Source organism: Rhizophagus irregularis, chromosome 27, assembly GCF_026210795.1.
Source record: "Rhizophagus irregularis chromosome 27, complete sequence".
Lineage (NCBI taxonomy): Eukaryota > Fungi > Glomeromycota > Glomeromycetes > Glomerales > Glomeraceae > Rhizophagus > Rhizophagus irregularis.
In genome coordinates, this window is record NC_089455.1 from 2,203,117 (window position 1) to 2,228,590 (window position 25,474).

The 25,474-nt window shown below is 27.8% G+C and overlaps 4 protein-coding genes across 5 annotated transcripts; 2 read left to right on the forward strand and 2 right to left on the reverse strand.

Annotated features, from left to right (window-relative positions):
* Window positions 1–1,117: 1,117 nt before the first annotated feature.
* Window positions 1,118–2,162, reverse strand: OCT59_018357 (uncharacterized protein; the record flags this gene model as incomplete). The annotated part of the gene is made up of 1 exon (XM_025317347.2): window positions 1,118–2,162. The coding sequence occupies one exon, from the start codon at window positions 2,160–2,162 to the stop codon at window positions 1,461–1,463; it is 702 nt and encodes a 233-aa protein (XP_025178455.1). The 3' UTR covers window positions 1,118–1,460.
* Window positions 2,163–2,471: 309 nt separating this feature from the next.
* Window positions 2,472–3,458, reverse strand: OCT59_018358 (uncharacterized protein; the record flags this gene model as incomplete). The annotated part of the gene is made up of 4 exons (XM_025310814.2): window positions 2,472–2,606; window positions 2,676–3,129; window positions 3,213–3,249; window positions 3,334–3,458. 4 exons carry the CDS (start codon window positions 3,456–3,458, stop codon window positions 2,497–2,499), a joined length of 726 nt encoding a protein of 241 aa, XP_025178456.1. The 3' UTR covers window positions 2,472–2,496.
* Window positions 3,459–5,548: 2,090 nt separating this feature from the next.
* Window positions 5,549–9,036, forward strand: OCT59_018359 (uncharacterized protein; the record flags this gene model as incomplete). Of its 2 annotated transcripts, none has more annotated exons than XM_066148728.1 (10): window positions 5,549–5,682; window positions 5,764–6,011; window positions 6,090–6,154; window positions 6,238–6,254; window positions 6,328–6,383; window positions 6,470–6,714; window positions 6,789–6,866; window positions 7,308–8,525; window positions 8,617–8,734; window positions 8,954–9,036. In XM_066148728.1, the coding sequence occupies 10 exons, from the start codon at window positions 5,549–5,551 to the stop codon at window positions 9,034–9,036; spliced, it is 2,262 nt and encodes a 753-aa protein (XP_066004628.1). The 2 variants fall into 2 exon arrangements, with proteins under 2 accessions (XP_066004628.1, XP_025178457.1); XM_025317348.2 differs by having other exon boundaries at window positions 8,617–8,646; window positions 8,954–8,971.
* A 7,549-nt stretch (window positions 9,037–16,585) lies between these two features.
* On the forward strand, window positions 16,586–16,888 carry OCT59_018360 (uncharacterized protein; the record flags this gene model as incomplete). The annotated part of the gene is made up of 1 exon (XM_066148729.1): window positions 16,586–16,888. The coding sequence occupies one exon, from the start codon at window positions 16,586–16,588 to the stop codon at window positions 16,886–16,888; it is 303 nt and encodes a 100-aa protein (XP_066004629.1).
* Window positions 16,889–25,474: the final 8,586 nt, after the last annotated feature.

The following is a 25,474-nucleotide window of genomic DNA, read 5'->3' on the forward strand; positions in this document are numbered from 1 at the left end:
CATAAAATTCTGATCACTGGATGCTGAGATAACTGAGATTAACTTTAAAAAAAATCTAATATTAAATGTGATATGATAAAATAGTGATCAACAAATGATCGGCAAATGATCGGCAAAATTGTGATAAAATAGGGATGTCCGCTATGCTATCAATTACATACTACATCTTTAAGTATTTCTATCAAATTCACTATTTTCTTTATTTAATAATTTAAGTTATTATACTGTTTCTTTATTTTGTTAGCAGAAATTAGAAATCTGCTTAATAGAATAGCTAATTAACAGAATAACTGGACTATTCGGTGAACTATCACTGGTAAAAAAATGGTCTATCCTACACATATCCTACACATATCTTACATATATCGGGTACTCAAAATGTAGAAAATCATACACAAATAATACACTATCATACACATATCGGGTACTTATATATATAGTATACCTATCAGGTACCTGATATATGTATGATATATATATTAGTACCCGATATGTGTATGATATGTGTATTATTTGTGTATGATTTTCTACATTTTAAGTACCCAATATGTGTAAGATATGTGTAGGATAAATCATTTTTTTACCAGTGTATAGATAGGGTGAATAAAACACTATAGTAAAACTCATTAATCGAATCATATATTAATCCCTTTTTTTTATTTTATTATTTTTACTCTGGCTTTTTTGTTGTTTTACTCCTTTATATTTCTTTTTTTTGTCCTGGGTTTTATGTTGCAATTATAGTAAGTTTCTCAGACGCTTACAGGGCATAGACAGAAAGAGGGAGACTCTTCTAAAAAAGGACTCCTTCAAGGAGTACTTACTTCCCTAGTCCAGAGTTCCACCTAACAGTATACACATGGTTGCCCTAAGTGATGGATAGATGGTTTGATGCTTAATTATATTAGTTTATTTGTTTTAATTATATATCTCAATGTATTCATATTCTAATAAAGTATCCAAATGTGCTGCAACAAAAAAAAAAATTATACTGTTTCTTTATAAATATCATAAAAAAATTCCATTAAAAGTATAAATATAAATAGATTTATATGAAAATCTGTGTTAATAATAATATTTGTAAATAAATTTTTTCATATTTTCTTAAAATTATTCATTTGGTATAAGAGAATTCTTTTAATACTGTATGTACTGTACATTTGTGTATTAATACTTATAATAGTGCTAAAAAAAATAACTTTAATTGAGGGCTAATGAAAAGGGATACTAATACCGATTATTTCTAACCAGAATTATAAACGAAGAGTTTTAAATCAGTCGAAGTATAATTTTGGCTGGAATTAAAGACGAATTTCGCACTATTACTGTATTGTAATTTTCAAATTTCGACCTTTATTAAAATACTATCACAATAATAATTGAACAGAAAATTTTGAAAAAAAATAAATGAATAAATAAAAAATACATATTTTTAAAATTTTAAATTTATCAAATGCTTTTTAATCTCTAATAATATAGTTAGCTTTATAAAATTCCACCCATAAAGAATCACCAGGACCATATCTATCACGTTGAGCATTATAATGAGCAAGAATACCAATTCTTTGTTCTATTGGTAAAGTAGCAGTAGTAATCAAATTGTCTTCACCAAGAGGAGGTAAAATTCTTGGTATACTGGTAAATATTTTACATAAATCATCACAAACTTTTACCACCGTTTCTTTTTGTTCATCAGTAAAATCCAGATGAGAATATAGTATATTGCTACCGGGTTCTCTACTCTCAACAATGTCTCTATTACGATCATTATTTGGTGGGTCAACAGGATTCTGTAACATTATACCAATTGAAGTTTGATTCCAATCTTTTGCATGAAATGCCGATTTTGCTAAATCCAATATTTGATATACAGTTCCATCCCCATCTATCATTATATGTGCTGATAATCCTCTTTGACACAACAAACGAAAACAATCTCTTACTGAACCACATACATCCCAATGTAATACTATACAATTTACTTTTTTGTTGTTTCGAACTCCATAATTAGTTATCAAATTTGCAGAACTTTCGAATGAATATCCTCTTTCATCATGGTCATGATTAATTACGGGAAAAGAAACATAATATTGTTTACCATCAATAAAAAAATAACCTTTAGCATTTTCATCATTTTCATTTAATATTTGTTGTACTTGCATTTTTATAGTTCAAAAGAAAAGTTATAAATTGGTTTTTTTTGCGAATTAAATTCTCTCTCCTTTGAATTACTGTTTAATATATAAATCGCTTTAATATTTCCTTATTAACACCTTTTTGTAACCTAATTTCCACCAAAGGAATAAATGAAAATTTTACCATTATCATATGCAATAGTGAAAACTGTGACTCCGAAATTTCCTTTTGCGATATTAAATGGTAATTCATTTGGAAGTTTGTCCACAAAAAGTTTAATATTATCTTTATAAAAATACTCATCAATACGATCACATAACTTAATGATATTATTTGATGAAAATTTCATATTTTAATTAATTAATTAATAATTTTTTTTTTTGGTTTAAAAGCTACAGTTGAAATAGTTTGTCCTTTAACCCCACCAAATGTAAAAGTTGGATATTTTATATGATCAAAATAATCAAATTCTAAAAAAAAAAGAAGAAATAAAATAAATAAGAATAAAATAAAGGAAAGATAAAATTTTCTACACTTACCATCACTAAATTTGCTAATCAACTCTTCTTTAGTAAAATTACAACTTGTTATTAAGAAATAACCATTTATATTTAATAAAGAATGAACTTTACTTGAATAAATATCCTTTGGATATTTTCCTTTCCTTTCCCCTTCATTAATTTCATAAGGATAAAGAGTAATAGCATCAAAAGTACCCTTATCCAATATTATATCAAATTTTCTTGATCCATTTAACCAGAATTCATTATTTTCTGTAATAGATGAATTAATTAAATCAATAACATAATATGATATTATATCATTAAGATTACGTTGTTTAATGATATCTCTTGCTAATTTAATTGCATTTGATGAATAATCTATTCCTATTAAATTTCTGAAATTGTTGGAAGCTAATTCTAGGAGAAGATGACCATTCCCACAACCTATATCAAGAATTGTGGTGGATGATATGGATCCATTTTTAAGAACCTATTAATATAAAATGTTTTGATGAGACTGAAATCAATAACAAAATGAAATATAACATAAAAAGAATTTTTTTTTCAAAGTACCCAATCTACCATTTTTTCTACACTATTCTCTCCAAACCTAAAATAAAATTCAACCTTTTAAATATATTATTTTTAATTGGAAAAAAAAAAAAAATCCATGATGTCAGAAAAAATAAAATACCAAATTTCTCCGATATCACCATTTTCTTGAAAATTTTTATTCTCACGATCATATAATGAATCCCAATATTCTTTTGTGCCAAGTTCGGAAGGTCCATACTCAACGATATTATTTTCTTTTGACATGAAAAAAATTTTCTTAAAAAGACTTTAAAAGTATTTGATGATCGTGATTGTCATATTATAGTCATATGACAAAACTAAAATAATTATAATCTATCCAATTACAGTATACTATTTTCTTTATTACTAAACAAAAAGACTCGACAAATTAAGCATAATGTTTTTAAACCCTAAACGAATGAAAAATACCCAAATATTTCTCTTTGTTGTTATACCAAATAAGGATTGAGTTTTTTTTATTATTTAATATAATGTACGATATATTAATTGTTCTCAAAGATTGTCTTTTTAATTTTAATCTAAACATATAAAATAACGGAGTTTTATATATCCAATATAATCGAGGTTAAGATCTATCTAAGATATTACATAATTATCTTATAAATGTTTCAATGCCACTATCAAACTCTGATCATCGATAAAAATCATCTCTTCAGTGTTAGCGAAGCAAAGAAATGGGTTTAATCTACCATTTTAATTTAATACCTATAGGTTAGTCAATTCCCTGTAGGATAACCTATAGGTAATGATCATCAAAATGGTTACACACTCTAACAACTATAAGATCTGCTGAAATATTTAAGTTAAAATAAGAAAAGTGGGATAGACTGTAGGCGTAATCATTACCATTCTAGTTATAACTGTAAGGGTCTTTATTTAAGGGATATAAGATTAGTGGAATATCTTTCTTTAAATAGAATTACGATAATAATATGGAATAACTGACAGTTCATTTCTAAGTAACGATTCCAAATAATGAAGTAATAAACTATTTCGTCACATGAAATTTTTTATTATCCGATTATGGTAACTTTAAATTAAGATAGATGATAATTTAAATCAGTTTCAAAAAATAAAAAAGATACCAACGATTTCATTTTATCAACTAGTTTATTGAATGCGATGTAACGGATGTTTCGAAGTATTGCCTTAAAAAGAATTTTCTCGATTAGGTAATTATGATCACACATTATGTAATAAAATGAATGTGTTTTTAGTGTTCATATTTATATTGATCAACAATAAACAAGTTTTTTTCCTCAGGACCGTATTATAAAATCAAAAATTTTTTTGCCGGAATTTTCGAGATAAAGGACCCAACACTCGATATTTAGAAATTTCGGGATCTCCGAAGAAATGTGAATCTAAATATAAACCAATAATAATTTTAAGTATTTAATTATTAAGTTGCATTATTTTAATAATTAATGTTATAGTAATTATTATGATAAAAAATGACGTTTTATAAATAATGAACTTTTCTTAAAAGTTCAATTTTCGGGCGATTGAATGGTTTTTAATTTTCTAAATTTCGTATTCTGAATAACCGCAGCGAAATTAGGTATTAACTAAACATTTCGGTTGATATACAAGTTGATATACAAGTTTCCTGTTCCTTGTAATCTAATTGAAAGGCAAATTATTCTTCGGAATGGTTTCTACATAAGGTTTAAATTCTACTTGATATGCAATTAATAATAGAAGATAGGGGTACATATGGTTAACCATGTCAGAGAGCCACGCATTTTTTTTACTTTAAGTACAAGATAAAAAAAAAACCTTAAAAAATATTTTACCAACCAAAAACAAATTTTTGATTTAACAAAAGGAAATATGGCTGAATAAATATAAATAATTCAACGTAACCTTATTTGTATATGATTTAACATACTAACAGGATAATAATCAGCAATATCAAAAAAGTTGGAGATTTTTTATTATTCCAACAACAAATAAACTTTTGTTACACATGTGATTTTTGTTATTTTATTCCCATTCATTTATCTGTGTCTTGTGTTCTTTTTTTTTCTCACTCTTTAAAAAAAAAATTTTTTTTTTTTTTTTTATTATCTTACCAACTCGTTTTGGTTTTTCACTCGTTTTCTATTATATACCCATCTTTGTATTTTGCACGTGCGTCTTGTAATATATTATTGAAATATTTTATTTTTTTGTGCTCAAAGATATATCAACTTACTGACTAAAATAAAAAATAAAAATAAAATAATAAATATTATATATTTGCCAACCAATTCTTTAAAGAGTTATTTGAAACGTTTGATCGACTTTAGTCGACTTTATTACAATAAATAATGTCTTATCAGGATGAATATTTGGAAGATCTTCTAGGCACTACTGAAAACTCAACACAACAGGAGGCGGGAAATTTCTTAAGCACTGCTTCTGTTACATTTCCATATAATCCAGCTTTTGCTAATAGTACATTGTAAGTATCAAGAATCTTTTCTTTTCTGATTTTCTTTTGTTGGTAAACATTATTTATTTGACCTGAAATTGCTCTAAAAAGAAGAACTACACCGGTTGCTGCAAATCAGGATGATACCCAATTGATTAAACAACAATCAACTGAACCTTCGCCTTACGATATAAGTAACATTCCTTCTTCTATGGATCCTTTATTTAATTTGAGTAATGTAATGGGAAGTAATGTGGGAAACATTGGATCTGGCAGTGGATCAAGTGGTTCAGCAAGATCTACAAATTTACCTATAATTCCCCCAGTTTTAGGTCCAATTCGACAACCTCCCGTAACAGGTTGGTAAATTTAAATAGTGCGATTTTTTTTTTTATCAGCTTATAAAACCTCATTTTACTTATCACCTTATGGTTTAGGAGCTGTAACAACTAACTTCCCAGGATTATATTCTAGTACGGGATTTGATATGCTTGGTGTTTTGGTATGTTATAATAATCAAATTAAAAAAGATTTATTTTTATGTTATTTTATGTACTTATTCAATATTAATGGTACATTTATTAGGCTCGTGTTGCTGCAAGGTTTCTTTTTTTTTAGGTAATATGATTTATTTATAAATAACCTAACATCTAATTTATAATTTCAATTAAATAGACCAAATCCTCAGATAAATATCGGACCTGTTGATATGAGCTGTTCGTTTTTAGTTGGTACACAAAGATTTTTTTTTTAACGCGTAATTTCTCTTATTTTTGATTTTTAAATCATAACTTATTTTAATCATCATTTTTTTCAGTTGATGCTCGTGAATATGATTTTCCGATCGTATATGCCAGTCATACGTTCGAAAAGCTGACCGGGTATTCTAATTCGGAAATTATTGGGCGAAATTGCAGGTTTTTGCAAGCTCCAGATGGACATGTGGCTCTTGGTTCGCGTCGTCGTTATACCGATAACAACGCGGTTTATCATATAAAAAGTCACATGATAGCCGGAAAAGAATGTCAGGCATCCATTATTAATTATAGGAAAGGTGGCCAGGTAATTAATTTTAGCTACATTTTTCTTATTTCTTTTAATATATGACTTATTTAACATATTTTGTGTTTTGTTAGCCATTTATCAATTTAGTAACTGTTATCCCAATAACATGGGATAGTGACGAGGTTGCCTATTTTGTTGGCTTTCAAGTGGTACGTGAATATCTTGACGATTAATTAATCATGTTTTAATTTGGCCACACCAATTTTGTAATATTTTATTATGGATAAATGAAACTATTACTTTTTATATATAGTCATTCTTATAATGTTAATATTCTAATACATTATGTAATACCTTTTTAAATTTAGTATAATCATTGCTATTTTAGTTAATTTAATAATTATGAAAAAACAAAAATCATTAAAGATTGTCATTAATATGATTTTTATATGGTAAACTACATTACTTATTTATTTAAAAAAAAAACAAAATTATGTATACATATTTTATTTATTATCCGTTTGATTTGTATGAGCGTAAGTTATTAATAAGGTTCTAATCCATTAATCAATGTGGTGGTGTGGCCTTATTTGTTGTAATTATTCTTCAGATGTATTAACATTTTCAACAATATAATATTTAATATGAAGGATTTAGTCGATCAACCAAACGCTATATTGGAGAAAATGAAGGACGGCACATACGTCGTGAATTATTCTTTAATGAACTTATCTCAATATATTCCTCCAAGTGTGGGTTATATAGGTGAATCTAATAATGTTGAAGAATATATTCGAGACTTAAATAGTGCCATGCCATTTCCTGCATCACTTGAAGTATTTGATTTAATAGGAGGAAATGCCGATACTGAAGTTAGCAAAAGGCTGTGGTACAAAATGTTATTAGAGCATTCAGATGATTTCATTCATGTCCTTTCATTAAAGGGAATATTTCTTTATTGTTCACCAAGTTGTAAGAGAATATTAGAATATGATGTAGAAGAATTATTAGCAAGTGGTCTCTCATCAATATGTCATCCAAGTGATATTGTGCCAGTTATGAGAGAATTAAAAGAGTCATCAAATGGTGTAGAAGCGGTAAACCTTGTTTATCGTATTAGACGTAAACATTCAGGATATATGTGGTTTGAAGCACATGGAAAATTACATTTAGAACAAGGAAAAGGAAGAAAATGTGTGATACTTTCAGCTCGTGAAAGACCTGTTTATAAATTACAATGGAAAGATCTCCAAACAATTGGAGGAATAACGGATCAAGAATTCTGGACAAAATTATCAATAGATGGATTATTTTTATATGCATCTTCTGCATGTCAAAATTTATTAAATTATACATCAGAAGAATTAGTAGGAACTTCAATATATCATTATGTTCGGTCTGACCGCACAACTGATATAACGAGAAGTTTGACTTCAGCAAAAGATGGAAATACTCATAGCTTAAAACATCACATTCTAAAAAAGAATGGACAATATATGGAAGTTATAACAACTTTTTATCCAGGAGATTCTGTTCAAACAGATCAAATACCATCATTCGTTATTTGTCAAACAAAAGAGGTTGCATCTGAACCTTCAAGACGACGTTCTACTTCATTATCGCCTGTTCAATCTTCACCCACATCATCATCATGTTCTCCTGATGGGGCTTCATCTGGGGGTTCCACACCAACACCATCTATACATTTAAGAAATATTTCAGTTGAACATCAACCTACTGATAATATTTTTGAAGAATTGGATACAACAAGGAGTACGAGTTGGCAATATGAGTTGCATCAAATGCGACTAACGAATAAGAAATTACGAGAAGAATTAGAATCTATTAAACATTCAAAGAAGAAAAGAGTAATGTGTCATTTTATTAATTTAATTTGTATTTATTTTATTTTATTGTACCTTTTATATATTAATTATTATTTTTTTCTTTCTTTAATAGAAGAAGCGAAGTGCACCTTCCTCAAACAAGGTATGTCATCATTGTCAACGAAAAGACTCGCCCGAATGGCGGAAAGGGCCCGATGGTCCAAAAACTTTATGTAACGCTTGTGGTTTACGTACGTAAATTTGTAATCATCTATCATCACTCTTAAATTTTCGGAGTGGATAAGAAGCAGATGCAACAAAATATTATTGTAAAAAGAATTTTAAATAATTCAAATGGCATCTGCGAGAAAACAATCATGTTTGATGATTATCTCACCTTATTCTTTCTAAAAACAAAAAAATAGAAGTATTTATGTTAACTTTATTTTACTTCAATCTCAAAACTGTAGGTTATGCAAAGCAAATGAATGCTCAAGGTGGTGGGCCACCATCCTCATCTGTTTCACCAAAAATCAAGCCTAACATGGTATAAAACAAAAATTTTTTAGATATCTTGGGACAGTAAAATAAAAAAAAATTAAAGCGTTGAAGATAAATATAAATAAATATAAATATATATATAAAAAAAAATAATTTTTTTCCTGATAGGATTTTATACTTTTTTTTAGATGGGTTTATCAAGAGAATTCTTTTTATTTATTATAAAGTTTTTTTTTTTTGTACAATCAATCAAAATAACCACACTCTGACATAACCTTTTCTTTTTCTTTGTATTATATTATACGTTAGCTATTTTTTTACCTTTTTGCTTTTTTATATAATAATTTTTAACGTTTAATTTTTAATAATAATAAACTTTTTTGGTTTATGCAAAATCGATGTGCGATAATGTCATAAACTTAATAAACTTAATGCAGTCCAAAGTGCTGTTTTTGTTCAAATGTCTCACCTAGAATATCACGTGATATGTATAATATTCTGAAGACATTTACGGCAGTAAACAGGTATTTGGTTCAAAATATACATACCTTCCAAATCGCGAAAATGCTCAAATTGTGGTAAGTCTGGCCATAGCAAGAGTTCTTTTCCGAAATCTAAGAAGGGGAATAAAAAGAAGACGGGGAATATATATATATATTTTTTTTATAGAATAACGCGTGTGCTAACTTTAACTTTACACCATTTAGTACTTTCTTAGATTTATAACCCGTAGCATAAACCTTGAAAGGAGCTTATTCAAATCATCATAAGGAAATCCTCAATATCTACTATAGTGCTATTTGAAAAGAACATCAAAATGAATGAAAAATATAATGGACTATTTCTAAATGTTAAATTTATAGTTACGCCAACTTTTACGGAGTTTTGTCAATAGATTAAGGAAAATACCAGATATAAAAACGCGCAAGAGGATTGTTAAAGACAGTGATTATTGCAAAAAATAGGCACCTTTGTTAGCCCCGCGCTAGACTCGCGCGTACTACAAAGGTTGCCTTAAAGATGCCATTATTGAATCACAATCAGACGATGCTGGTATTGGAGGACAGGTTAACGAAGAGGAAGAGGAGAATGAAAAAGAAGAAGGGGGTAAAAGAAGTGAATGAAGAGAGACGACCTAAAAATAGAAACCATGAATTATTATGTGTACTAGAGAATGTTTAATTGTTAAGAAAGAAAAAATAAAGGGGTTGAATACTTCAAATTTTGAATTTGGAAGTGACAGAGCTTGGGCCATACTCATAAAAAAAAAAAGTTTTTTATATGAAGAAAAGGTTTTTGGATTAAAAATTGAATTAAAAAAATACGTATAATAATACATATAATATATAAAATGATTTGAAAGTATAGAAAAATATGATTATTGGAGATAAAATTCTGTGATTTTGACAAATTCCAGTAGAGCTCTTTAATATTGAATAAAAAATATTTAAATGATAGTATTTACCTACATTTGCTACAACATTATGGATATAAAAGCAAATGTATTGAATGGCTCATAATAATTGATTTATGTTTTGGATAAGAGCAAGTTATCATTTTAATAATCAATTTATAAAAATAAAATATCATATATTCTTATATTTGTACATTATTGTTCAGTCAAATAAGACCATTTAGTTATTAAGCATATTAAACTAAAATAATTAAAGTGCTAAAATATATTGTTAATGATTTAAAATTCAGTTAATATAATTGATATAATTATATTAAACCATTTAGAGAAAACTGAGGAGTAAAAAATATACATGCCACCCAAATTATTTTGGACTGCCGTAATTATAAGTAAAATCCCAAATTCAATTATGGCATCCCAAATTATTTTGGCACTTTACATAGTAAATTATATATAAACCGAATGAATTATGACATCCCAAATTATAATTATGGCATCCCAAAATAATTTGGGCAGCATGTATAGTAAAAAATAATAAAATATAAATGAAAACATGTAGAAAAATTATATAAAGCTTATAAAGTGGTGTAATAAAAGATCAAAAAGTGCTAGAATATGCCAGAATGATGTAAATACTTTATTGGATATTTTATTATTGGATTTTTATTTTAATTAGTAATTTGCCAAAGTTCTTTAAATATTCCATTTATTGGTTAGATTTTTTGTAATCAGATTATTAAGATTAAAACCAGTAAATTTTTTCAGTTATTTTATATTTTGTTTGATGTTATACCAATTAAATTTTTATTAAAGTGGATAGTAAATATAATAAATTTAACAATGCATTTTTTCCCCTCAATTTATAATACAAAAAATTAATTGCTTTCTTTCATATATTTAAAAATCTAAACTCACCCTTTTTTATGTAATAATAATCCTATATGATTAGAACTTCATATAGTTATTCTCTATAATAGACTAGTAGTTACAATTCTTAATAAGCATTCATTTTTTCAAACAGATTTTATAATATAAATTTACTTCTTTACAATCACAAATTAATTATAACTATTTAATCTTGATATACATATTATTTATTTAATAACTACAACTAAATTTTACTAATTGCAACTCATAATTTGCAATTGCAACTATATGTTTATTATATAATTGTAATTATACAATTATTTAAAAACCAGTTGAGATATCAACTTTATTTATATTAATAAAAAAACCCTTTACAATCATCTATAAATTATAATTCTATCTAGCTACTATAATTACCATAATTTTTGGCTAAAATTACAAAATTATAATTTTAGATTATAAATCATTTTAACTATCACTATTATTATAACCTCTATCTAAAATTGTTAAAGAAAAAGTAAAAAATATAAAAGAAAAAACTAAAACTAAAACTAAAATCAAAAATAAAAATATCATATCTGACATACTAGTCCATATAAAATATTTATTATGAGTTTTCTTTTTTCTTAAAATATAAAAGTATCAAAAATAAGGTTAAGACAGTACTAAGGCATAAAGTCAAAGTCTATTTAAAGATAAATTTAAGATTATTTTTACAGTTTTAGGTAAATATTTAGCCAAAGGTAATACTATCAAAACCAATAAATTTCTAAAATAGATTTTCCATTTTAAAGTCAGACTAAAAAGGAAAATTAACTTTTATATCTAATACAAGTTGTTGTGTTTCTGGTAGATTTTAAAAGGTCTATAAGAATATATTCAGTTTAAGACTAGTTCTGAATAAAAATACAGTCCCCGGCAAAAAAAATGGCAGTGCGAGTATCATTTGTTATTTTGGATATGAGATCAGAATTTTCCTATTTAAATTAAAACTTGTAAATGCCCAATGGATTTTTAGAATACTATTTTAAAAATCAATAAAAAAAATGAAATTTTATTATTGTTTTTACACCTATTTTATTTTCTAAAAAACCAAGAAGTTATAAATTTAATAGAAATCAGAGCATAATAATTTGCTATGAATTTTTTTAAAATGCTCAAAATCCTACATAATAATAAATTCCAATTTTTTTTAAAAAAAACCACTTACTTTTAACTGCCAAATATTATAATTGCATTTTGTTATATCACATTATCACAGAGAAATACTACTAATAATTTTTTGAATTTGGTATGAAAGTTTGAAATAAAAAGTTTAAACTTCATTTTCTCATCAACCAAAGCTTGTATTGAAACAAAATTTTAACTATTAGATTTCTTGCAATTATGAGATTTAAATATTGTCTTTTATTATATTATTGAGCTTTTATATTGCTTTTAGAAATGATTATCTTTATACAACATAAAAATTCATAATACTCACTATTATATTTGAACTATCACATTACACAGATGCTACACAGTAATTTTGAAACAACCATTCGAACCATATAGTCAAGAGGAATCCAATGGTGGTAAATTTGTTTCAATCTGACCTCTGGATGGCGAGAAAGTTAAGAAAATATTAAAATATCATAACAAAATAACTCTGGTTAAGAGTGCGAATAGTATGCAATAATAAATTAAAGCATTTATTGACACTGGAAGATGATCATATCAAATGTTATTTAAATAATAAAATATATGTATTTTCTATTCCTCTTTCAGAAAATAAAAAAATATTTCACATTTTACTATAAATTAAATTCGTGATATCAAAAAAACTGACCGCCATTCTTTTCGCCAGGGTCTGTAATTAATTAGATTTCTTTTTAGGTAGTATAATATATATTCTAATTAGAAAAGCTGGGGAAAACAAATAAATAATGTTAATTGTAACAGGAAAAAGAAAAAATTCACATTCATATTTATAAATATCTATAAAAGTTTTTTATAAATAATTTTTATAAAAATATTTTGTTTATAAGATTTTCATATGCTTTTTGATAGCATCATCCAATATTAAGAAAAGTATTAATCCATTAAACTAAGGTGATTATTGTGAAGAAAAGTAATGAACTTTTTATTAACCAGTTTGTTTTAAAATCTTTCCATAATTTTTTTATTAAAATTTTACTTAGTTTAATATTTACTTAAGTTGTTTTATATCTTAAAAAATTCCTTAAATTTGGTTTGCTAGGCGATATTAAACATGAAACCGAAATTAGGTTAATTTCGACTTCTAAAATAGCCGAAACGGTCGAAATTAATTTTGATTTTAAGTCATAAAAGTCGAATGATCGTAATGGTTTATAATAGTCATAATGATTTATGAAGGTCGAAACGATTTACAAGGGTCAAATGATTTATGCGGTCAAAATAGATTATTTGCGTATTATAGATCTACATATCGACATAATAGAAAATTGATGTAATACGTCATGATTTAGCCCCTTAACTTATTTTCTTTCTGTTAAAAAATTTTCTTTCAGCGTATTTTAGTCCAGAATATTTTTGTTTAAAAAATGGGAGATCAGTCAGACTACTTTAATTATCAGGACTATCAAGTATACTTTTTGTCAAAATGACAAAATACTAATTAAATTTATTTTGACAGACGTAATGTATTTTGACAGACGTAATTAATTCATAGTAATTTTATAATAAATAGTGAATTGGTCCGTTCACCGAAATATGACGTAATTAATTAGTGGAGAAGTATACTATCAAGAAGATAATCAAGTTGAATACGATTTACTTTCAGATATATTCCTATTGCAAGGTAAAAAGGTTGGCGGTAGAAAGAAGACTCAGATCTGGGACTATTTTGAAGAATATAAAGAAAAAAACATGGTCATTGTGGATGTATTTGCAAAGCATGTAATTGGAAAAAAGCTGTAAAAGCATATGAAATGGTAGATCACCTTAGTTCTTTCACGTTTCTCAGCAAGACGTGGTTGAAGTAAAACAAATTTTTCTTGAGAAAATAAGAAGAAAAGGTCATCTCTAAAATTAGATCATCTCCTGCCAAGTAATAATGATGAGACCGCAACAAAAAAGGCAAAAATTATCCAAAAAAAGATAACGTCAATATTTGAAAGTGATAAAATTGAAAAATCTAAGATAATAAGATGTAATCGTGCTCTTACACGATTATTTGTATGTTGCGGAATACCGTTCAGCGTGATGTCTAATCCGTTCTTTGTTGATTTCGTAAAATGTTTGTGTCCAGCATATGAACTACCCAATCGGGTTACATTTGCTGGTCCTTGGGTGGATCAAGAATTAACAAATGTATTAGAAATTATTTTAAGTGAGACTCGTTCAACTAAAAATATAACATTAGGTCTCGATGGCTGGTGTGGGCCAAATGGTGAATCAATATATGCGTTTATCTTAATTTTACGTCGAGGTTAAAGAATATGTACGTTCTACAAGGGATTTTTACCTTTATACGCATACGTAGGGATCGGAAAGATTCGATTAAAATCGAAACTATCGAAAAATCGATAAGAATCGATTTTAAATCGAATCTCGAATAAAAATCGAATCTACTTATTCAAGACAGTTTCATTAATTTGATTGTAAATTATTATTTGTTCATAATAGTTAATTTTGGCCAAATTCATAATTCCACCCGCGAATCACGTGACAGAATACAAACTTCCTAAAAAGGAAATTTTATCTCTTAATAAAATTCAAGTTGATATCGCACAAGGTTGTACAAATTTCCAAAAAAGGAAATTTGTTCGTCGATCACTGTAATTTTTGTAATCACGTGATATGTGTTTAAACACACCTATTATAAATAGTATAAAAAAAATTGGTATTTGCGAAATGATTAATCGTGATTAATCGATTTTAGAATCGATTCTAATAATGGGAATCGATTCCAATCCCTACACATACGGCTAATTTTATATTAGATGAAATTCTGAAAGTAATCGAGGAAGTTGGTCTAGAAAAATTTTTATCAGTCATATCTGACAACGTATCAACAATGGTTGCGGCAAAAAGATTAGTTAACAAAAAATATTCACATATAATGCCCGTAAGATGTATTACGCATCATATTAACCTTTTAATAAATGATATAATGAAACACGAATTTTCAAAATTAATAATATCATAATGCATGAAGATAGTGAATTATTTTCATAGGTCATACAAAGCTGGAGCTTTGTTATCTGAAAATATTAAAGATAATCTTATTGAAGGAGGTGGGTTGAAAGGATATTGCAAAACCCGTTGGTCAACAGCCTTTGATTGTCTCATGTCGATTTTAAGATGCGAAAGGTCTTTACATAATATTCTTGAAATCCAGCCTGATACGCTTAGTAGTGAGGTTAAAAATTTACTTCGAAATCAGATTTTTTTCCAGAATGTTGAGGAATTAATTAAAATTATTAAACTGATTAAAGAAGTTTTAACTTCTTTAGAATATAAGATGACTACCCTTTCAGACTGTTTTATTCAGTTAATGAAATTTGAAATAATGATTCAAATTCCAAATGTGCTAAATCAAGAATTTCATTCTTATTGTTTGGAAAAATTCAACCTAAGGTGAAGTCAGTTCGATTTTAAACTATATCTATTAGGTTATTTTTTTTACCCTTCATACAGAGAAAAAGGATTAAAAATTGGTATTTTTCGCCAAATTTGTCATTAGTCGATTGAACTTTTAATTAATAATATTAGTGGTGGCAAAAATTTGGCTAACAAATTAGTTGGTTAAATGGCCAACTATAAAGATTTCAAAGTACCATCTGAATTTGAATATATCCCTAGAACATTTTCCATAGAGAGTTGGTGGAAAATGATTGAACAGCATGATAATTGGATAAGGGAAATTGCGTTAATAATTAATTCCATTACTCCAGAACCCCGAAAAATACATATGGAAGTTATAAATGATCGGCAAGATTTTGGCCTAAAATAAGCAACTTTTCAGGGTCGGAATTATGATAATGCTGGTCAGTATCAAAACGGACAATAAAATTTAGGCCGGCACTATCTAAAAAAGGCAAGATTTTCGATTCATGAAAATTTAGGTTCTTTTTAAACAAACTCAAATGTGACCTTTTTATGTATTTTTCGGGGTCCTATTACTCCTCATAACGTAGGATAATGTGAGAGACTGTTTCTGTATTGGGGTGGATGTACAGTAAACGTCATTCTAGATTATCAATTGACTGAATACAATCAATGGCAAAATTACATTTTTATTATGTTAATAATGCCTCAAAAGAAATGAATTATGTATTTTCAAACATTACAGAAGATGAGTTTTTTCGTATTGAATAAAAGTTTTAATGATATTACCGAATTTTCAGAAGAAGTTGAGGAGCAAGAAGAAGAATTTAATCAACTTGACGAAGAAGAAGATTTTGATCAAGATAATGAAGAACTTCCTAAAGAAAATAATGAAATAATAATTGATAAGTATTTTGATATAAATGAAGAGTTGCGAAAAGCGCTGAGAGTAGAAGTTAGAGTAGTTATTGAACAACCAGCAGTATCCGCTTATGATTATGGTGAAAAAGAATTTGATATTAATGAATTATTGGATTCTACATTGAATTAATGGTAAATTCATTTTTTTAAATGACATATTTTTAGTATAATCATAATAATATAGTAATATAATAAAGTTAAATATCGATTCAATCTAAAAATTTGCTGTAACGAATTTTTAATGATATCGTGTTTGAACATCAATGAAGAACAACGTGAAATATATTGATATAAGTAATTAAATTAAATTAAATTATTAAGAATTTCAATTAGTTATAAGTTTTTTATATTTACGTAAGTGTAAATTTTACATTTTTTACATTATAAAGGAATTAAATTTCAAATTTTCTAACTTCAAATTTCAAATTTCAAACTTTCAAATTTTCTAATAAAATCATGCCTCGTCATCAATGTCGCGTAATTAACTATAATACAGTAAGAGTGCTTTAGACCGATGAAGAATGCGAATACTTAATTGACCAAAGAACAAGCCAAAATAACAAATATTAGAATTTATCAAGTAGGAACAGAATGATGTTTTGGAATACTATAGCGGAAAAGATAAATGAGTGTGAAAGAAAATGAAATGGTGAAACATTTTAAGTGATATCATTAAAGAGATCTTAATATAGCTATTTAAGAAAATTAAATTTAAAATTAAATATTAAAAGATTGATAAAATAATTTATTATTTAATATTATTTATTGACCTTCGTTGTCATACCCTCGTAATACGTTTTAACTTTTGACTCTCGTAATTAGTTTTGACTCTCGTAATTAGTTTTGACTCTCGTAATTAGTTTTGACTCTCGTAATTAGTTTTGACCCTCATAATTCGTTTTGACCCTCGTAATCTATTTCAACCTCGTAATTAATTACGACTGTCAAAATTCATTTCAGTTTCGTATTTCGACCATGAAATTTTTGCTGACCATTTCGACTTTTGTATTTTTATTTCAGTTTCATCTATATTTGTGATACTGTGCCGTTTGACGTTTCGCCTATTATCTCGGCATCCAGTGATCATAAAAAGATGATTTAACTACCATTCGACTCGTCGTTATGAGACGATTCCAACGAGCTATGGTGAATCTTTTTACGATCATTAGATGCTAAGTTATTAAGTGAAATGTCAAATGATGCAGTATCGCAAAATACAAAATGCCAATTTTTGACATTTCGCTCAATATCTTGGCATCCAGTGATCGTAAAAAGATAATCCAAAGGGTTGATCACCCTTTCTCAGTGGTAAGTGACTGAAACCCTCATTGAGCCTGAGTATTGTGAGGTCACAGGTTCAATTCCGCCGATCACAGAAATTAAACGAATTTTACTGCGGACGCTACAACCAATAGTGTGAAGGTACAGGGATTAGCGTAGTTGAACTGCATCATGGTGAATTAGTATGTACAGTTAGGCCGCACATTTCAACCAAGGGTCATGGTGTCCTTCTAACGTTCCCTATAAGGTTGTTTGTCTAAACCTCTTCAAAATCCTACGATTAGTTTTGTCAAAATTTTACTATAGATTTATTATAGTTTCGGCAGAGTTTCAGCAGTTTCAGCATTTATAATAAGTTTCGGCAGTTTCGCCCTTCTCCAAAGTTTTGCCAGTTTTTTAATATAACTTTAATATAGTTTCAGCAGAATTTCGCTTTTTGGCGAAATGCCATCTTGCCTAAACCCTTAGGTTATGCAAGCAACCTTAGTTCCCCATGAGGCCATTGGCATGTGCGCAGTCCTGTCCTTGAGGTCACTACTATACCTTAGGGGGGACTTCCTATCTGGGTGGTCCCATGATACCGCTTGGTTCAGTAATGGCTAGATGGTCGTCCTAGATGGTAAAGCTGAGGGTGCAATGTCTTAGTGGTAGTTTGACCTTTTGTTAAGTCTTAGACCAACCAAGGTGTTTATGCACAGAACAGATAGCATGGTTATGGGGTTCGATTTCCTACTCTTTGGCCTTGGCGATGATCCTCGGTGGTTGATACCTCACCATAAGAGTATCCCGACAGATGTCACTCCTCGTCCGAATGGTCACTACAAAGATACCACTTGGGGTAAACAACTGTACTATCAGTGCTAGGTAATCGCAAGCTATAGTGGCCTTTGAATGAGACTTGTACCTAAAATCATGGTATGGAAGGGTGCTAGTATGGTTGATGTTACCTGTCAAAAGTTCCTCCATGAAAGTATGTGCTTCTTTCCCAAAGGTCGTAAAATAAAATTGAGTACCATTATCATGCAATGGGTATAGGATGAAAGAGGCGGTGTATTTCTAAAGCTTCAGATCAGCCTTAAAGTAACCCGATGTGATGTTCTGGTGAAGGCTGTTATCAGCAAATTAAGATTCGGTATAATTGGCGTCTAACGAAGATGATAAGATACTAGCCCAAGAATGCCTGTTAAAAAGAAGTAGAGGGAGGCTTGGCCGTAAACATTAGCAAAGTAGAAAGACGATCTAACCACCATTCGTCTTATCATTATGAGACGATCCCAATGAGCTATGGTGCATCTTTTTACAATCATTGGATGCCAAGTTATTACGTAAAACATAATATTTTTAAGTTTTAACAATTTCGATATATCGAAACTATTTCAGCATTTCAACAAATCAGAAAGCCAATGTCGAAATGTTGAAATAGTTTTAACAATTTTGACATGCCGAAACTCCCTAATTTTGACAAGCAACTTTAGTCTCATCAAGACAAATTGAATGGTAATAAGTTCATCTCTCTAAGATCAATATTGGCAGAGTTATTACACAAAAACCATTAATATTTTTTAATTTTAGATATTAATCTAGTGATTGGATTTTGATGTATTTTATATCATTAAAACTGTCTCATCAAGACGAATTAAATGGCAGTAAGATCATTTTTTTACAATCAATATTGGCAGAGTTACGATACAATAAAGTTTTAAGTATAATTTTAACTAAAATTATACAAATATAAGAAATTTTTTATATAGTCACATCTCTTTATAATCGCCAGATATAGACTGTTCCAAATGTGTAACTATAAAGAGAGTTGACTGTATTTTATTAGGGAAGTCATTGGGCAAATTATTAGGTAGATCTTGATAGTCACTTAAAATTTTAGTTATATCATTATTTGTAATGGTAATATAATGTTTAGTTCTTATAGGACCCCGCCTACTATTAAGATAGGTCACTCTGTGGCCTAAGATAAAGTTTACATATAAAACTCTTTAAAGATCCTACTATAAAAGGAAATTTTTTGTTATATTGTTATGATTTTTTTTTTTTAGTTAATTAACCAATAAATTTTAAGCAAATCCTAAGGTAGGGATCGGAAAAGATTCGATTAAAATCGAAACTATCAAAAATCGATAAGAATAGATTTTAAATCGAATCTCGAATAAAAATCGAATCTACTTATTGTGGCGCAGTTTCGTTAATTTGACCGTAAATTATTATTTGTTCATAATAGTTAATTTTGGCCAAATTCATAATTCCGCCCACGAATCACGTGACTGAACACAAACTTCCTAAAAAGGAAATTTTATCTCCCAATAAAATTTAAGTTGCTATCGCACAAGGTTGTACAAATTTCCAAAAAAAGGAAATTTGTTAGTCGATCACTGTAATTTTGTAATCACGTGATATGTGTTTAAACACACCTATTTTAAATAGTATAAAAAAAATCGGTATTTGTGAAATGATTAATCGCGATTAATCAATTTCAGAATCGATTCTAATAATGGGAATCGATTCCAATCCCTATCCTAAGGTAAGGTTTCATATGAAAGTGAAATTTCTACCAGTAACATATCTTAGTAGTAGGCAGGATCTTGTTTTTATATATATTATATATTTCTTATTTTTATAAATTTAGTATATGTAAGTAAATGTAGTTATATTAAGACAAAATCACATCTATATAAATTAATAAAAAAAAATAAAAATATAACTATTTCAAATTTTACATTATTATCATCATCTTAATTTATTATTCTAGTATTTACATTTATTTTTAGTTTTTAAAATAAAAATTTAATTAAAAAAAAAGTATTTAATTTTTTGTAATTAATTAAATAAAATATTTTATATAAAAAAATTAAATCTAATGGCTTATTATTAGATTTATTTAATTTAATAATATATTTTAAAGATATTGAAATTTATAGTATATTTAAAGAAAAAAAAAGTGTTATTTATTATAAATTTAAAAGAAAAAAAAATTATAAAAAAAAAGAAAAAATAAATTAAGATTAATATAGCAAAAAGAAGGGTATTTTAAATCAGTAATTATTATAACAAATTTGCTATTTATAACCGGTGGTAATTTTTACCGGTGGCTGATTCACGTGATAATAATTATTAATTATGCTTCACAAAATAATAAAATTATATTATAATTATAAAGACTATTTCTATTTGTACACTAGTGTGCGAAACACGAATCAAGTGTTTATCATACTTTCTGGTGATCTACATAAAAATTTCCTTTTTTGGAATTTTGTGTAACGAATTTTCATTTTTACTGAGAATCAAAATTTCCTTTTTTGGGTTATGTAACGTTACTCCAGTATCCAAAAAGGGAAATTCAGGTAAATTTTGGCTGGAATTATAAATTTGGCCGAAATTATAGGGCGCGACATATAATATGTGACAAATAAGGTTTTTCTTACTGAAAAAATTCAAGTCCCTAGAATAAATAGTAAAAATGGAAAACTAGAAGGGTGTGACATGGGTGACAAATTAAAGTTACGTGACCCGTGTTTCGCACACTAGTGTATTTTAAGAAATTTTCAATTATAAAATGCAATAAAAATAATAAAAATATTAATTAACAATACAATGCTAATACTAATATATCAAGAAAATCACTTTAAATTTAAAGAAACTTAATTCCCTAATGCTTTAATGATTTGTAATGCTATTCATATTTTTCTTATCAGCCTTGTATTTCTCACAACTTCGAATATTATGTCTCTTATCCAAACAATAACTACACTTTTTAGACAAAGCATTTTTAGTAGAATTTTCTTCTATTGATGATTTATACCTTTTTGGAGGTTTTCCTTTCAGTCTATGATATTCTGGATTAGAAATATTGTAATTGTTATTGGTATCCAAATTGGCCAAAGGTATCCAGCTATTTGATTGAGTTTCTATAGATAAATTTTGAGTTTCTTCTATACCAAATCCAGTACTATACTGATATTTTATATTGAATTGTATAAGCATCCCAATAAATTCTGTTATACATGTTGCCGAAACTTTTTTTCAATTTTGGCCGCATTTCGGCTCCAAGATATAGCTACTTGTAGATATATCAAATATCAATAAATTTTTTTAAACCTCAAATAATTTGGGCCAGATTTGCAGCAACTTTTAGCAGACTTCAGAAAATTTCGGTAATCTGTAATAATTTCGAATCGGACTTTAAAGTTTTGGCCATATATTAAATATAGGTTGTTCGAAATTCCGGAGCCCTGCCGAAATTATGTAAGTTGGTCAAAATTCCTCAAAAGTTCTTTCATAGGTTCTTGAATAGGATTAACCTATTTGAAGCCTAATTTCAGCCAGATCTATGAAATCAGATGATTTTGCTTTGAAGAGTTTGTCATGTGGGCGAAATCAAAATATTTCATCATGTGACGAAACCGAAATATATTTGGCATTCCATTTTAAATTTCAAAATTCTGAATATTTCGTCATATGACGAAATTAATAATATAGGTACAATGAAGATCTTTAGATGTTAGATCTAATTTGATCGATTATATAGCAGTTACACGAAGAAAAATAAAAAAAACCTCCTGTCCTAAGTTCGTTTACCTTGTCAATAGTTATGTAATGATAAATTAGTAATCACTTTAACACGATCATTTTATTCATTTAAGTATTTTAACACAATTCCCCCCCTAAATTTCGTCAGCTATATATTGGTAATGTCGCCATTGTCGCATTATTTGTGTACTCCCTAAAGTTGCTTGTCTAAACCTCTTCAAAATCCTACGATTAGTTTCATCAAAATTTTACTATAGATTTATTATAGTTTCAGCAGAGTTTCAGCAGTTTCGGCATTTATAATAAGTTTTGGCAGTTTCGCCTTTCTCCAAAGTTTTGCCAGTTTTTTAATATAACTTTAATATAGTTTCGGCAGAATTTTGCTTTTCAGCGAAACGCTATCTTGTCTAAACCCCTAGGTTTCGGCAAGCAACCTTAGTACTCCTATTTTAATTTTTTGTATTTTCGCGTTATTGTAATAAAAATTAAAATGAACTCTCAGCAAAAAGAAAAAAAGCCCAGTGGTCATCCTCAGAATGAAGTGTGGAAGCATTTTGAAAAAAAACCTATCAAGTCTGCCGGTCATTTTTCAGCTAAATGTAATTATTGTAAAACTTTTTGGGCTCGTGGTCACCACAACAATTAGAAGAACATTTAACTAATAACTGCAAAGAGTATCCAGAATTAGTCTATGCATTTTATTTGGGTGTAGTTTCTTCACGAGATTTTGGAAGTGAAGATGCCTCTATTCCTTCACCAGAAAATAATAAAAAAAGAAAAATTCAGGTGGAACAACGAGAGTTAACTGATTGGTTCGAGTCTGCCAAAATAATTCCTCAAAAAGAAGCTTCCATCACTCGGGCTCTTGTGTGCACATTTACGTGTTGTAGGATATCATTTTCAATTATTGAAACCCCATTTTTTATTGAATTTCTTCATGAAATGAGACCAGGAATTGCTTAGTGGTAGATTTTTAAATCAAGAAACGGCAAGAATTAATAAAAAGGTTAAGAAAATTATCGAAGATTCTGAGAATCTAACGCTTGGTAAGCTTATTTTTTAAATATATTTTTATTGTTTTAATAATTTATAATTTATTAATTATTCATTTAATTCTTTAACTCTATAAAGCGATTGATGGATGGACTAGTCTGAGTGGTGCTTCCATTTATAATTACATAATTTTAACACCTGATCGTGAACAATATCTTTACTCCCTTAATGATTATTCAAGTGATCATCATACGGAAGAGTTTCTACCAAGCGAGATTACTAATATTATTGGAAAAATTGGTTCCAAAAAAATAATTGCATTAGTTACTGATAATGCTGCAAATTGTGTTAAAGCACGAGAAATAGTTACAAGCCAATTTTCCAATATTATTGATCTTCGATATATCGCACATTTTATAAATTTAATAACTAAACAAATAATGGGTATGCTTTAAGAATATTAATATATTATGATTTTTATTTAATTAATTCTTATACCAAGTATTTATTAATTTTTTAGGGCATGATATGGCTAAACAAACAATTAAAAGTTGCAATCGAATTATATCATTCTTTAAACGGTCTCATATAGTAGGAAAATTATTGGCTGATGCTGCTACTACGTTACAAATTGAAGGTGGAGGTCTTAAAACTTATTCTGAAACAAGGTGGACATCTATGTATGAAGCTGCAAATTCAGTTTCACGTTTACGAATTGCATTAGAACATGTAAGTCTATTTATTTTCAACTTTATCAATTATAATTGCTTAAATTTAAAAATAATTAATAAATATTATATTTACAGGTATTGATGAATAATCCTGATGAGATTACAAATAAATCAGTTAAAAAAAGTATTAAAAGCTCAGAATTTTTTGTGAATGTTAACAAGTTAACCAAAGTCCTAAAGCTCATTAAAACCGCAATCACCTTACTTGAAAGTGCAAGTACAAATCTTGCCGATTGTTTTATTCAATTGATTTTACTAGCGAATGCTATTAAAAAATTACCATCTCAAGGAATGGTAGGATTTCATCAACATTGTATCGAGTCATTTAATAAATATTGGGATAAGTTTGATCCAAATATATATATCTTATTGTATTTTTTACATCCTAATTATCAAGGTTAGTAAATTTATTATTTTCAACTGAAGTACTAAACGAATTTTCATTAATTAAATTACTAACAAATTATTTATTAATTTTTTTCTAATAGGACAAGGATTAAAAACAGAATATTGGAAAATTATAACCACTACTGCAGGTCAAATTTGGCGAAATAATGGTGGTGATAAAAAGTCATGTAACCATCTTTTAGCACAAATCTGCAATTATGAGTTGAGACGTAGTCCGTATAATCAAGATTTTGATAACAGTCTTGAAACACCAATAAGGTGGTATTCAATCAAAAACAAATATGATTATCTTAAAGATTTAGCAATAATGATATTTTCTATTACTCCACATATTGCAAGATGCGAGAGGATTTTTTCTACTTTTGGTTGATTATATGGCAAGAGAAGGCAACGTTTGGATCTTTCAACAATTGAGTCAATGGCAAAAATTCGTTCATATTATTTGTCTAATATGAAAAATGAGCTTACTTCTACTAGTCAACAATATACAAATGAAGAATTATACGAAATGATTAATAATTCAACATTTTTACAATTTGAAGAAGAGGATGACGAGGTTGATAATAGGATAAGATCACCTACTTTAGAAATTCCTAATCATGAAGTTCGGGTTTTAATTATTGAGAATTATTTTGATTTGAAAGATACAGTAAAAGGGTTAAATAACAATGATAAAAATTCAGATGATAGTGATGTTGAAAGTGATAGTGATAGCGATGTTGGTAGTGACGTTGATAGTGAGAATTTAAATGATAGTGCTAATA